This window comes from Ursus arctos, unplaced genomic scaffold, assembly GCF_023065955.2.
Source record: "Ursus arctos isolate Adak ecotype North America unplaced genomic scaffold, UrsArc2.0 scaffold_2, whole genome shotgun sequence".
Classification (NCBI taxonomy): domain Eukaryota; kingdom Metazoa; phylum Chordata; class Mammalia; order Carnivora; family Ursidae; genus Ursus; species Ursus arctos.
This window is the reverse complement of record NW_026622874.1, coordinates 33,258,413-33,274,225: the sequence shown is the minus strand read 5'-3', so window position 1 is coordinate 33,274,225 and position 15,813 is coordinate 33,258,413. Positions and strand designations below refer to the sequence as shown.

Genomic DNA, 15,813 nt, shown 5'->3' with positions numbered 1-15,813 from the left:
CACACCGCTCAACCCATTCATCTCTCCTCAGGAACCCCCCTGAACCCTTTTTTGTCTGTATTGCTCTATTGTCGATTACATGGCATAGTAATGATTTGTTTATAGCCTGTGGGCCTTAAAGTTCAGGAGCACATCAGTGGTAGAGCAGGCCTTCAAGAATATTTCAACACAAATGAGGGAGCACTTTACAAGGTACAGAGACAAGATAGCTGGTCTCCCTCACTGATGTAGACTACAGGATTTTAAGGGGGTACAGCTGGATAGAGCAGATTTAGAAAGCACGTATGAGTGAAATCATATGGTATCTGTCTTTCTCTGACTGACTTATTTCTCTTAGCATATTACCCTCTAGTTTTATCCACGTCATTGCAAATGGCAAGAGTTTATTCTTTTTGATGGCTGAGTAATATTCCATTGTATATATATACCACATCTTCTTTATTTATTGAAGAACAAAACAGATGAACAGAGGAGAAGGGAAGGAAAAATAAAATGAGTTAAAAACAGAGAGGGAGGCAAACCATAAGAGACTCTTAACTATAGGGAACAAACTGAGGGTTGCTAGAGGGGAGGTGGGTAGAGGGATAGGGTAACTGGGTGATGGGCGTTAGGGAGGGCACCTGGTATAATGAGCACTGAGTGTTGTATGCAACTGATGAATCACTAAACTCTACCCCTGAAACTAAGAACACAGTATATTAAATTAAAAAATTAATTACTTAATTTTTAAAAATCATGTATCATTGAGCTCAGAAGAGTAGCCCTCTGCTAACAACTAGAAAGTGATATAAGATAGAAAATCCTAAACCCTAAACTTGTATACATCAGTTGCTGATGAGCAAAATTTGTATAATCATCCTTAAGCGAAATTAGTGCGAGGCTGCCCTCCACAATTTTTATAACTCTTTGTTATATGATTGAATGCTAAGATTGTTCAAGATCTATTTTTTATAGTTAATTCCTTAAATGTGTTAACTAAGCTGACTCACATAATAGTTCCAAATTATAAATCTGACAGTCCCTTAATGTCAAATTATATGTACTTCTTTGGCAAAAATCTCACTGTTGAACTGACTGGATGCCTTTAGAGAATTCTGAAGATGTGGCTGTGAGAGAAAATTCACATAATTGGAGGAACAGCCCTACCAGATATTAAAACAAAATATAAAGCCACAATACATGAATCACTTTATGCCAACACAAAAATATTAATTTATTTTTATAAATAAGTGGAACAAAGCAGATGTTAATAAAATAAAGGCTATTATAAATAAAATAAAAGTACCTTGCAGATAAAATAACAGACATCAATCCATGGGAAAGGAAAAGATGATCAAATGCTATAAGGTAGCATTGAAGAAATTTTGACCCTTTCTTTTTATCTTATAATAAATACCCGATGGAAGAAAGAGAAGTTTTAAAAGTGAACATGGCAAAGCTAAGGTAGATCTTAAGAAGAATATTTATGAAACAGAAGGCCAAATTTTGAGCTAGAAATAGCACAGAGAAAATCATAAAATGTCAACAAATTTGACTTAGAATTTATGTACTTCAAAAAGTAAATTAGAAGACATTAGCCTGAAGAGAAATATGTGCAAATATAATGAAGGGTTAATAGTGTTATCATGCAAATAGCAGTAGTGGTGGTTGTGATGATTGTACAAGTTGACATATATTGAACATTTCATTCCACTGTTGAAATATTAGAGAGATTCTATAACTACGTAAAAACTTAGATCATGGGAAAATGTCCCAGAAAGGAATGTACCAGAACATTTCAGAATATTTTTTTAAAAAATCAGTGGTTCTAAGCCAAAGCAATTTTGCTCTCCAGAGAACATTGGCAAAGAAGAAGAGGAAAAAAAAAAAAAGGCAAGAAATCACTTGATGCTTCCTCGATAAATACTGATTATAGCCAGAATTGTTGGCTTATTACATCCTGAGACTTCATTTCACAGATGCCCTAGGAAGAGAAGTCCACTAAATAATGAGCCAAATTCTTAACAGTAAAGGAGAAAAATTACAGGGACTCTTATTTTTACTTCACATATTTCTGTATTATTTGGATACTATTAAATTTGTGATGAAGAAAAAATATATATTATGAGCAGTAAACAAGAACTAATACCCATCTATTAGTGATTCCTTTATGACAAGCACTTCTCTGAGTCCTTTACATTTGTTCTTTTAGTTCTATGAGCTCTTGAGCAAGTTAATGATTATACCTAAAGTAATGAAAATAGTTTGTCCCATTAAGTGGTTTTCAAGATTAAGTGGGGAGAAATATATCTATATATTTATATAAATATATAAAAGCTCCACGAGGGCAGGGATTTTTGTCTATTCACTTGTGTCCCCAGCATCCAGAATCAAATAGCTCATAATATGTTCTCATAAATATTTAGGGGATGAGTAATCTTTTGAGTTAGATGTACTGTGATCGCTAATATACAAGTAAGATTAATGAGATACAGAAAATTCAACGAACATGGCAAATATATGGCTATTTAGTAATAAAACTGATTTTTAACTGAGCCAATTTGACTCCAAGAACTTGCACCCTTTTCTTCTTTTTTTTTAGGATTTTATTTATTTATTTGAGAGAGAGGGAAAACATGAGCAGGGGGAGGGGCAAAGGGAGAAGCAGGCTCCCCAGTGAGCAGGGAGCTTGATGCTGGGGCTCAATTCCAGGACCCCAGGATCATGACTTAAGCCAAAGGCAGACTTAACTGACTGAGCCACCCAGGTGCCCCAACTTGCACCCTCTTCTATCATTCTACTGATTCTTTTTAGAGCTGACAAGCTGAAAGAGACAGAAGTAGAATTAGTCCTAGAAAAGTAGATCAATTTAAGGCTCTCTAGTTCCTGAAGACCTACTAGAGGCATCCTGGAATCACAGATTCCAGAAATAGCTTTCTGGAGCTGAATGTAGAAAAAAGTAGTTAGGCAGGCATAGTCTGCAAAGGACGCTAGAAAAATATACACCACAATTTTAGGACAGTTTCACCAAGTAAAAGATTTTTCAGGGTAGTACCATCGTGTGTGATGTATTTCTTTTATACTGGTTTATAAATTCTCTGCTGTAATTTTCTTTTATGATAAAATTTTAAGTTGAAAAGAAAAAAAAACTACTTTGCTGAGTGCACAAGATAAAATGAGGTTGTGGGAGGGAAACCAATGGCATTTTATAATAGAAAAATATTAGACTGTGTGCTGAAAAGAAATCAGGATGGATTGTCACTGGCTGAGAGCTACTGTCGATCATGCTGTGGGCCAGACTGATGTTGTCCTGGCTTCTGTCTTCCCTTCAGGTACAAGTAGCGCTCTCATAGTCGGTAAGTTTCGTGGAGGGCTGGATGAGGAGCTCTAGCACCTTTAACAGTAAGTATTCACTTACAGTGAATGAAGCGTAAAAGGAGAGACCAACGTCTCCTACATTACCATTTCAGTTAGAAGGAAAGTAAGTTGAAATTCAGGCCATGGTGCGGCAGGACTGGGATCCTCACGGGCAGAAAGAGTAGTGTCCCTTATCGAAGGTTCTATACTGGCTTTGAATCATTACAAATGCATAATCGTCCTTCTATTCTAACGGAGCTGGAGAGCACAACTTCCTCTTTGGTTTATAACCCAGGAGGTTTCTTCAGGATGGTGTCATGCCCACTTGCACACAGTGGAGGCCACAAAGACCAATTTCCTAAGCCCATGTCAGAGGAGTGGTTTGGTGGTAGACTTTGTTGCAGAGAGTAGCTTGTGCCTGCGCCTTACACAAGACAGGAGCGCAGGGTCCCGCAGCGCCCCCGCCCCGAGCTCCCGCACTCTTCTCACCTCTCTGTTGAAAGGCTGCTTTGGACTAAAGGTTACAAACTGCTCTGCTCACCCCTTATCTGTGACCCTGCGGTAGTAAGACTAACGCGCTAGATTAAACCAGGAGTAGAGGGAAACTCTTCAAGGTAAGCCTGTGTGAGGTGTTTCTTAAAAGTAGAATTTAGGGGCGCCTGGGTGGCACAGCGGTTAAGCGTCTGCCTTCGGCTCAGGGCGTGATCCCGGCGTTATGGGATCGAGCCCCACATCAGGCTCCTCCGCTATGAGCCTGCTTCTTCCTCTCCCACTCCCCCTGCTTGTGTTCCCTCTCTCGCTGGCTGTCTCTATCTCTGTGGAATAAATAAATAAAATCTTTTAAAAAAAATAAATAAATAAAAGTAGAATTTATAGTTACATTTAAAAAACTCACTGGCAACCTCCGGTGGGACTAGATATTTAGAGTTTAAAACCTGTGGGTTACATTTTCCATGCAGTCAACGACCCTGTTTTACTGCCTAGGTATTTTCTTTGGCATGATCTTCTTTCTTTCATTCATCATTGGTTCTTGGTGGATAATTGTAAAGCACAAAAAAAGGTAAGTATAGCCATATTCTCCTAGAAAATGTCTACGACTGTACCGCTTCCTCTTGAAAGCCAAAGAGAAGTGAAAGAAAACCTCAAAAAAAAAACCCACAAAAAACCCACCACTACTACATAAACAGATGTAATAATTCCTAATTATAAAGCAGGCCCTTGATGTACATTAAGGATAGAGAAGTATTCACACTAAAAGAAATACAGATGATAATAACATTTTTTTCAGTGATACTTAAAACTATATAAGTGTTTCAGAGATCTGTGCCAGTACTGAGGGAAGAAAATAATACATATTTTCTATTATCTCATAACCACCATCAATCAACTGGATAGCCATTCATTCAACATACACTAAGATTGTATTTTCTCACACCCCATATACCACTTAGCATCCAAGACCACTTCTAGGCCATTCCTCAGATAACCATTTGGTCATTGATCCTTGGAAGCCCCTCCCGGGACACCTGTCAGTACAACCCTCTACTCTTCCTCATGCAAGTTTGCCCTTCCTCATCCTGTGAAAACTGGCTCCTGACTCAGTCTTCCTCTTTGTCTCAAGGGATGCCCTCGTTCTAATTTCCAAGAAAGGGTAGAGTGAGTGAGTAATGAGGAAGTACTGGTAAGTGGAGGAGTTAACTCTTTGTGCTTCCACACTTAAATGCTTAATACCAACACATATCTGAAACCTAAACGCACTGTATTGTATCATTTCTCATTTCATTTCTGTACAATGAAGTGCATCTTAACCCCTGAAGAGGCAGAGTAGCGTTACCAGGTGAGATCAGGAGCTTTGCAATCAGTAAGAGCTGTGTTCACACCCACTTACTAGCTCTGAAACCCTCAGCAAGACACGTACCTTCTCTAAACTTCATTTTCCTTGTCTGTAAAATAGGGACAATAGTTCCAACCTCACTTAACACACTGCCTCGCTTAGGATGAAGGTCAGAAAATGTTAGCTGTTGTTATTTACCCGTGATTGTTATTGGCATTTAAAAGTGGTTAAATCCTTGGCATTACTGTCAGTCCTCCTATGCCTCATGACCACTACTGCTGCTCTCCAAACTGTGGACATCAATGTACAGAAAACAGAACTCCCATCTTCGCGAAAACAGAAGAGGAAGCCTTGAGTAAGATCCACTGTGCGGAGCCGTTGACCTTGTGAGGCTTCAATGTCACAATCTGGCAGTAAATGATTATTTGCCAGTCAGAATTGCTTTGGAAATAAGTGTTGTTTTAAGGCACGGACACTTGTCTATAAGAATTCAGCGTCTTCTGACACACCGTACAGGATGGTTTTCATACGATTTCCTCCTTCGAGTTTTGACTTAGTCGTGAAAGGTGGGATTTGGTTATGTTGTCCTTTTACACACCTTGCAAAGATTTCAGAAACTTGAGGCAAATTCTGCCCTAAATTTCAAAATGAAAGCCGCTGACGAATTTCTTCCATGACTGAAATGTACATAATTAAGGTACCTTTCCTATTTTTCTTCTCCTGCCACTTAGCAATAATACAGATGAAAAACCTCGAGAGACGACCCATTTACATCCTCAAGAAGACGGCCGTGTAAAGCCGCAAACTCTGCAGATGAATCAGGACAACAGCAGGTACCTAAGTAAATACTGAGCTCATGATGTCCTCGAGAACTAACGCTGGAGATGATTTGCAGGATCCGCGTGTGTTGCTGCTCTGGTCGGATCACTGGTACCAGGGGAGTTAGAAGGTACTTCAGGGAGGGGAGAGGCCTCGGTGGTTGTTTCTGATGGATTCCGGTTGTTTCCAGTGAGTTGGTGAGGACTGTCGTCAGCGCTATGCACAGGCACTGTTTTCACAAAGCACTCTTGTATTTTTGTGCAGGGACGCTATGAACCTGTGAGAAGGAAGCTTTCGTTTTTGTTGTGGAACCCAAGCATTTGCCACGTGGGGGTGCCTCCGGGTCCCCCACTTCCCTCAAACTCACAGGGTCACCTCAGGATCCTGTGGAGACTTTGGGTTTCCCCTCCCCTGCTCCCCACTCTCCTTGAATTCTCTGCCTCCCCTGGCCTCAGGTGACTGCTCTCTCCCTTCTGTCCCCCACACCTCCTGTCACCACACCTCATGCCTGCATTCCAGGAATTCAAAGTAGCAGCTTACTAGCACAGCTGTTGTGTAGTAACTGTTTCGTGGTTTGCTAAAGGATTGGGGTGAAAAGGGAGATTATGCTACGACCCGAAGTGGCGCACAAGGTAGAACCGAATATTAGAAATCACTGAACCTAAAAGTAACTGTTTTCGTAAATCAGGTCTTAGTGGAACCCAGCCTCAGCCACTGATAGCCTACTTACAGCTACTTTCTCACTGCAACAGCAGAGTTGAGTAGAAGTCACAAAGGGCGAGACTGGGTGGCACCCACAGCCAAAATATTTACTATCTAGTCTTTAAGAAGATAAATGCCAGACCCTAAACTGTATCATAGGATCAGGATTTTCTGCTTGGTCCCCCTGTTAGCCTTGGCTTTCCACCCTTTTCCTAGGCCTCTCTCACATTAGCCACCTGTTCATTTTGTTCAAATCTTTAATGTGTTCTCAGGGTACCTCATTTTGACTCTTGGTTTTCTTGTAAATTCAAAATTCCATTTTTCTTTATTGTACAGAGCCATCTGCCCAGTCCTTGCTTATTCTGGCTATGCCCAAGTGTCCTAACATTTCTATCTATCCAGATCCTTAAGGACACTGTCAGAAACACCAGCACCAAAAGCCTGTAAAAGGGATTAGGCCACTCCTGTAGAAAGCAGATGCAAAAGTATCACATTTTTAAATAAATTTCCTTTCTGTCCTCTTTCCCATATATCAATGTGCATTAATTCAAACCTGCCATTTTTTATCAACAAACGTGTTGGAAATCTTAAATTCAACAGAGGACAGTAGAAGTGGCCCCAGGAAAAGGTAAAAGGGTAGGAGAGGCATTTTATAGTTAAGATATAGGCAATTCAGATCTTCTAAACAAACATAGAAGGTAGGGTCAACTTTCTCCTAATTAGAATGTGTGAATCCCAATGTTTACTATCTGGCTTGTACTCACTTTGTTTTTGTTGAATAGCTTGTTTTTTGTGACTGTTTATGGAAGCAAATGAAATAGGCATTGCTTTTTAAAAATTCAGAATTGCTAATTAACTTTTTGAAGCTTTAATGATCATCCAGCCTGATTCTTCTGGAAATAGCATTTGCATATACCTGGGGAAACCTGACTGGTAGATCCAGAGGACATAGAACTCTTGACATGGTATGACTTCCTAGGGGAGTATTTTTTTCCTAATGTCATTCCAATAGTTGCAAGGGAAAAGAGCATTATATTAACACAAATACACACACAGGGGAACAGTAGTCGAACAATGCGGGAGATTTTAAAATTCAAATAAGACAGAGAATATTATGCTTTCCGGGATGCTGTACACCTTATGCTCCAAGGCTCTTGGGTTGATGCATGCTTTGATTTTACTCTGAAGGAAAAGCTGTGGGAAACTGACTCACAGCCCACTGTGCGGCCACTAAATAGAAACACACAAGGTACTGCCCACTGCAAGGGCCACGGTTGTCTTCACAGAAGTCCATTTAAATACACATACACAAGAGTACTTAAAAGATCATCTGGTTTCTCCTCAGTCCTGCCAGGGTAGCTACCTACACACGTGACCATTTTTCTTCCCTTCAAACTTGCATTAACCCAGCTCAGAATTCCCTCACTCAAGCAGCTCTCCCCAAGTGCTCTGATGCAAAGGAATGTCTGTCTTTGGAACTCATAGCAGCTACTGTCTGTGCCTTTTAGAATGTTTTCTTTTAATAGTAATATTTGCTTTTAGAAAATATAGAAAATACCAGAAAAGTATAAATAGAAAAATTACCTGTAATAGCTTCTATCCAATGGCTAATATTCACAAGCTTCTTCGCATACTTTACAAGGTTATACGTTGAGATTATATTGATTGTATGATATTAAATCCTGGTTTGGTTTCCACCAAATGACAAACATTCCCTTATCGTTACAAACTGTATATAAACTTACATCCCATAGAATTCAGAATTTCATTTACCGTTGTTGCCTGTTAGTACTATTGCTCTCATTCATTTGCTATTCTTCACTGATCAGCCACTTACTCTACCAATACTGTACCTGTGCGTTTTCTTTACCATGCTTGACTAGCTTATGAGTAAGGACCCCCTTTCATATTTCCCCCAATTCGAAGTATCGATTTAATCAAATGAGAAATGTACAGTCAATAGTTGAGGGTAAACTGATCAAAATTTCATGTATCCTCAACTTTTTTGAAACATTCTTTTATATCAAGGTACACGTAAAACTGTGCACACTGACTGTTGATCAACTTTGAATAAAATGGTAGGAAGTCCTACCTAATGAATTTGCCTCCAATCTCCTTTTTAAGACTGAATTTTGGCCATAGAGTTCTACAGGACCAAGGTTGATCATCTGTGGCAAGATACGGTAGATAAGGAGTGAGTCAGAGTCAGTACCAACCTTAAGACCTGTGCGCCCAAGCCGGGAGCAAGGGCAGAAAGGGTGATACAGGAAAAGAGGCAGATTCCAGACACAGCTGCGTGCTAAAGGACATGAGAATGTTCAAAGATGACGCAGGTAACAACAGATGCTGGGAAGTCTTGTGAGGTGGAAAGAAAACGATGATGAGGGATCAGGTGGCAGGAATGATACGGGGTGTCAGGTGAGCTGCTGGGCCTCCACAGGGATGTGTTCCACTGCGGGGAGGACAGTCTTCCTGCCCTTAAGGGAGAGGAGAGGTTTCAGCATGGCCAGGGAAGCGTTCGGACCCCCTGGACTGTACAATATCTTCTTTCACTCTTGACTGTGGTAGGGGGAGGACATACTCTCTGAGACAGACCCTGCTCCAAACCAGCAGTCCTGTTTACTTTCTCTGCCATGACCTGGCTCAGAAAAGAGAGTCAGAACTATGTTGTGTGTTATGAGGGACCTCTATGTTTCTGGAACAAGGTTCTTTCTATTTAGTTGCTCAACATTGAGAACACTTTTCCTTTGGCAAAAAAGGCAATGAGGAAAGGTCAACTTTTCATTACTCCCTCTCTTATCTACTCAGTGTCTCAATTTAGGCCATATTTTCTTGTGCCCTACATAGCAACCACTAAGGAGGGCAAAACACTTCTTCTGAACTCGTAATTACGTGTAATGTTAGTATCACCATTTTAAGAAGCAAATTCTGGGCGGTTCAGTTGTCACCCATGCTGTCACCTGAATAAAAATATCCTGTTATTTCAGTGCCCTTCCTTGACAAAGTACTCCAGCGCCGGACAACACCTCGAATTACAACGTTGTGGGAAAGGAGACAATCCAACAGTGTAAGATGTGAGATTCATAAAATCTTGGAAGCGACCTCCCGGAAACGCAGCCATGTGCACTTGAAGATGCTGAGGTGCTCCGAGGAGCTAGTGAAAGCTCCCTCCTCTTAGCCTGGATTAGTCACTCCTTGTGCTCTGTCCTTCTGCTGGAAGCACACACCATCTAGTTAGGGGAAGACTGCACTCAGGGTATGCAAATGATCTCAGTTACTTAAAGGAAGAAGGTGTCACTTTGGCTTTCTGTTTATAGTCTGTGATCCGCCTTTCTTATTTTCCATGTTCATACTATGGAATGGGCTCATTAACAAGAAGATCAAAATCCAGGAGGAAGACGTGAAAAACAAAGTCACGTACAATTATACTACTCAGTGATAACCACTGTTGATTTTCGATTCATCTTCTGCTAACCTTTCTTCATCTATGTTTGTTTCTTTATACACCCATGTCTTTCTTAGTTACTTTTTCTTCGATAGAGCAAAATCTCCTATTGATCAGATATAAAATATAGCGAGATCAGTTTTTACTTTCACTAGGAAAAAAAACGTATTTTCTGTTTATTAAGAAGGTATTAAATGAATCTGGGGGAGAGGTTTTCAAGACAAACATCTTAAACAATGAGCTCTGGATATTTCGTAAGCTCTATTTCAAAGCAATTTGTACTGTGTGTATAAAAACATACTCTTTTAAATCAAACAGTAATTTTATTATAAAAGCAAGTGACTTACTTTTTGTATAGATTCAGAATATGCCAAATAAACTAAGAAACCATGACTTTTAAGAACTGCAAAATTCATGTACAGGTCTCTACATAGGTGATCCTGGAGTACCTAAATGGGCCACATAGAGAGCAGTAATTTATTTGGGATGCTATTACGGGCCATGCTAACGATCTGGAAAATAACAGAATCTTTCTGGACATTTAACAATAGATTTGTACATGACGACTGATAGCTACTGTGTAATTCTGGGTTTTAAGTTGCTTTTAGACTATATTCTGCCACACTCACCTTGATAAATCCAAAGAGTGACCTGGACATCAACTTGAAGTTTTCTTTAAAATCATGGAAGAAAGGGAAAAAACAGCATAAGCAAAGTCAACTGACAAACTAGGAGGAAAAAATTACAACTTATATCATAGACAAGGGTAACTGGCATATTTAGAGAGTTAAACTTCAAAGACCAACCCTCCCCGCCTCCTGTTATTTCAGTGCCAACCTCCGCCAACCTCCCTGTAAATGGGTAAAGGATATACAGCCAGGCCTCCAATAAAAGAAAGGCAAGTAACCCATGTATATATGAAAAGAAACTCAGTGGTTTTGCTTAGTTGAAACTTAGAGAAATCTATTAGGTCTTGAGTTTCTGAAGAAATACATTTTAAAGGAGGACTAGAAATTAACTGTTGGGAATTGGCCTTTCCTAGAATAAAAATTCCCTATCACAAGAAAAAAACATAAATTCCTCTTTTCCGCCCAGAATGCAGTAGGTCAGGGACTATTGTGATTACCTAGTATCTGATGCCTGGGACGTTGAATTTCAAGAAATTCATGAGATTTTTTTTTTTTTTTTTTTTTTTTTTTGCCTGTGACATCAGTGATACATGGGAGATACTATGTATACGAAGTATGGGTAAAATACTGAACTAACTTCATTTGTATTGTTGAGTAATTCTGTTAACCTCTGGCCTTACATTTTTCATCTGAAAAGCAGGGCTGGACCAACTGGTCTCCAAAACTATTCCTAGTGCTAATATTCTTTTTTTTCTCATTTGCCTTTTGTGTACACCTAAGTGTGAGGTGTAAGTTCAAGTCTATGATATTTAAATAAAATGTTCTGTCTCCACCATTATAATGAGAAAGAAATTTTTAAAAATTCTTTCTAAATCTACGTCTGGAATATGGTTTGTAATATATTTACTTTTTAAAGCCTTTAAAAGCAAAGAGGAAACAAAATGAATATGGGTTCCTTCTGAGAAGTGCCCTGCTTTCTGTACTGAATGGTTTCAGAATCCTGTGTCGGGTGCGGTTTACCACTGGAATGTTCTTGTTGGTAACAGCTAAATAGGAAGGTCCACTGGCTGGCAGGTACTTACCAGGTAGAAACACAGATGGCACAGCTCCCCGGCCCACATCAACAAGACGGCTTATCTATGCTGTTTAGCCATTCTCTGCCAGCTTTCACAGCGAACCTAGCGTGTAATTCACCATGACAGCGGAAAGCCTTTTCTGAGAGGACTCCCGGGCCCATTCCAGCTGCTACCGCCACCTCTGAAAAGCATGATGGAAATATACGAATTTAGGAGGCCAAGATTCATCTAGCATTAAGATTTATTTTACAGAAGTTGGCCTCTGTTTAATGACATCGCCACACACCTACCTCCGCCCTAGTGCCATTCATAAAGCCTTAAAGGAGATCTAGCACATCGCTCAAAACCTGGTCTACACACAGGCACGTTCTCCACGCTCTCCTGTCACTTTGGCAGTGCGACAAATCTTCAGGGGGAGTTGCAGGCACTGGAAGCCTTTACTCCCCTACCTCACTCAAAGCCTTGACTCTTGAGTTCTATTCCTGTCCAGGCGACAAGATGTTCATTGTCAACACTCTCCCTTTGAACCAAGTCACTAAAATGATCTCAAGGCTAAGGAGTCAGATCACAGCTTGCACTGCCTGATACAGGAACGTTTTCTGTGCAGACAAGTTGCAGCTTCCTCCTTTAGAGGCAAACCCACCTTGCTCCTAGTGTCTAAGATTATTAAAACAAAATCTCTCACAACGTTCCCAGCACTTACTTGGTAAATCCATGCTGGGGAGAACTGGCAGAGACATGTCAGATGCACCTGACGGCAACAGCCATGCATTTCGGGCAGTATTCACAGGCATTGACGACGCACCTACTACAGACCTGGAACTGGCTTAGCACTGGAGCTACAGCAAGAAAACTCGAGCCCTGTCTCATGGAGCTTTTCCAGAAAAATAGGGAACAGGGCTCAGAACCTTTCCAGTGGAGCCTTAATTTGGTCCAGTGAAAATAAATAAATCAATGTGAAATTTTTAAATTATATTAAGAATGACTTGATAATATAATTTTTAAATTATATTAAGAATGACTTGATAGGGGTGCCTGGGTGGCACAGCAGTTAAGCGTCTGCCTTCGGCTCAGGGCGTGATCCCGGTGTTATGGGATCGAGCCCCACATCAGGCTCCTCCGCTGTGAGCCTGCTTCTTCCTCTCCCACTCCCCCTGCTTGTGTTCCCTCTCTCGCTGGCTGTCTCTCTCTCTGTCAAATAAATAAATAAAATCTTAAAAAAAAAAAAAAAAGAATGACTTGATAAACACTAGGCATGGAGTTTACTGGTAGAAGGAAAGTTCCAGTAAAACCCCAATTCTTGAATGTAATCTACCACTTGTAACTAGGAAACCAAACACCAGCCATATTTTCCCAGCTTTTAATTCACTCATGAGAAAAAAAAAAACTTTTAGGGGTAGATAACGATGGGAAAATGTTTTCCTCTTATTGAGATGTAAGGGACGTATGCCATTGTACACAGAGGGTTGCAGAGAACAATAGATTTCTGTTTCCACAAGTAAGTGTCAACTTGATCCACAGAACATTTCTGTTCTCTCTTACAATTCTAAGAATCAACAGAAACGATAATTCCCCCTCATTGAGTTTCCAGTGTCTCCTTAATTATACCTCCTTCAATGAAGTGTCATCATAGTGTATGGTTTTTGATGTGAAACCTTGGGGTTTGGGAGCGAATGGTCACAAAAGAATTCTTTACCTGTCTTTGGTGCCAAAAAGGTCCTTTTACAAAAGCAGTGGGACAGGACCCCTGGGCAGAAAGCACTGCACTGGGATTGTGAGGAGTGGCTGATTATATACTATCAAGGTGGGCGGGGTTTAGGGATAGCAGAAGTCTCTAAGGAATTTGGAAGCAAGATTTCCAGGACCTTGAGGGGCTAGCTGTTGTTAGGATAGGTCATTTATACTATCTAGTAAAACCTGAGTCACGAGACCCTTCAGATGTATATCAGTGGGTCATATACTTGGAAGATGATTGCTAACATGCTATCTTGAGGGGGGTAGAGATAAAGGAAGTCTCTGAAGGAATTTTCATATGTTAAAGAAGACTTACAGGATCCTGGATTTCTGCCTAAGGTTGCCTTTGCCTCTAGGGAAGCATTACACTGCGGGAGTTGAGATCCTGGAGGATGGTCACCCTGCCTGTCCCAAGTACTTGTCGATGGGCTATAAGCTATAAGAAAGTTTAACTAATTTTTTCTTTTGCCTTTGTTCTCCACGTAAATTTTTATAATCCAAGATACTAAGCTGTTTATTTTATATATCAATCCACAACTTTGTATCATTTGAAAATAATGTTTTGATCTGGAAGGAAGAGCAAATTCCAGAGTGTCTTCAGTACATTTCAGATACAAAATTTTAAACATATATAGTTTTATAATTCCAGAATATGAATCTGAAGTTTATACAGAGAGTTTACATTTTCTTCCCATCCTCTCATACCTTAATTCTGTTTGATGCAGGTTTTATCAACATCATTCTATGAAAACAGTAGCAGTTGAAATACAAGTTGGATTTTATATTTTTTCCTTACCTGATTGCAAATGTAACATAAAGTCACTACAGAAAACTGGAAAACACAAAGAAAATGACATATCCATAATCCTATGAAGTGTTAGTTAATGTTAGTATGCTCCAACTCTGTTTACATGTATCAATACACTACTTTTCCTTTAATAAAGGAATGCCAAAAGGCACATATTGATTTGGAATCTGCTTTTTCCACTTACATATATATCACAATTTCTCACATAGACTTTTTTACACTGCCTGCTGCACAGACATTCATACCATAAAGCCACCCATCAAAAGTTCCTTATACTTTGGCTAGACACTTAGGATTTTTTTTCCCCCCAAATTATACATCTTTGGTCACAGCTCTGATGATTTCTTTGGGATAAACTCCAAATGAAAATGGTGGTTTAAAAGTCATGGCCATTTAAAAACTTAACATATGGAAAAGTTAAATTAAAAGCCAAAGTTTGAGGGTATTGGTCCCCCCAATACAATTACTCACATTGGTTGACATTTATTATTCTTGGCCAGCTAATGGGAAGAAAATGTCAATTCCTTCTAGGTACTCTTTTAATACAAGTCATGTGAATTTTTCCCTCTTACTAGTCATACAGGTTTAATCAGAACTCTACAAACAGATCTGGCTCATTCTTAATTTTCCACTTGATTTTCCACTGAGAGACTGTGTCACCAGAAACGTTCTCCAGCTTATGGATTCCTCTCCACCCCAACAATTATGGCTTTAAGTACTTCCAGGAGGTTGGCATTTAATACACCCTTGTCCTTACCTTTTTCGTGCATGTTTTTTGCCTCTTCAATAAAGCATTTAGTTGCTCAAGGGCAGGGACCCCAGAGAGGTAAGGCCCAATATGCTAATGGCCCGGTGTGGTTTAATAATTCATCTACCTTGCTTAACTTCAGGGGTTGGGAGTGCACTGGCCAAACCTCTCAGCGTCTGAAATCTAGCAGGCCTCCAGAGGATCCAAGAGCAGACAGACGCTGAGCCATGGAAATCACAAGTATTGTCCCTAAATATGCCCGATTAATGCCAACTCTTGAAACAAGGGCCCAGGGAGTCCGGAGTGTCCCACGACACACTGGAGCCGCGAGGGGTGCGGCCCCACGACGACCCGCTGCCTGGGCCTTGGGTTTCTAGCGTCAGGTCGCTGCGCTTTTCGCTCAGTGCGGCGTTCCATTCTGGAAAAGGGACAAAGATGACCCCGCCAGCTCTGCTTTCCTTCCCACTTTTCCTGAGTCCGGGCGGTGAGCCCCGCAAGCCGCCGGGGTCCTCGGGTCGGCGTGCACACTGGATCGTCGAAGGGCCTCCCCGCGCCCGCGGGAGGGGACCAAATCGCGCAGCTTCCGGGGCCTGACCCCAACACCCCCACGCCGGGTCCGGGAGGCTTGTGGGGTCCCGCACCCAGGCCCCGCCTCCGGCCTCCGGCTGGCCCCGCCCATTTC

At 40.7% G+C, this 15,813-nt stretch overlaps 1 protein-coding gene and 2 long non-coding RNA genes across 5 annotated transcripts in view; 1 reads left to right on the top strand and 2 right to left on the bottom strand.

The window, feature by feature from the left end:
- The window catches only part of LOC113250005 (complement receptor type 1), a 76,117-nt gene extending 69,849 nt beyond the window's left edge, over nt 1-6,268 (top strand). The window contains exon 20 of the mRNA XM_057315270.1: nt 3,312-6,268. Coding sequence (XP_057171253.1) covers nt 3,312-3,370 — 59 coding nt within the window. The 3' untranslated portion in view covers nt 3,371-6,268. The remainder of the gene's footprint in view (nt 1-3,311) is intronic.
- The window catches only part of LOC125283455 (uncharacterized), a 75,218-nt gene continuing 60,593 nt past the window's right edge, over nt 1,189-15,813 (bottom strand). The window contains exon 6 of the long non-coding RNA XR_008960431.1: nt 1,189-6,266. This is a non-coding gene — a long non-coding RNA (uncharacterized LOC125283455). The remainder of the gene's footprint in view (nt 6,267-15,813) is intronic.
- On the bottom strand, nt 7,544-15,801 carry LOC130544264 (uncharacterized). Of its 3 annotated transcripts, XR_008960435.1 has the most exons (5): nt 15,141-15,801; nt 11,848-12,022; nt 10,766-10,809; nt 10,484-10,585; nt 7,544-10,242 (listed from the first exon to the last, which is right to left on the bottom strand). It is a non-coding gene; the product is annotated as an uncharacterized LOC130544264 (long non-coding RNA). The 3 variants fall into 3 exon arrangements; XR_008960434.1 differs by lacking the exon at nt 10,484-10,585 and having other exon boundaries at nt 15,141-15,794; XR_008960436.1 differs by lacking the exons at nt 10,484-10,585; nt 15,141-15,801 and adding an exon at nt 12,132-13,054.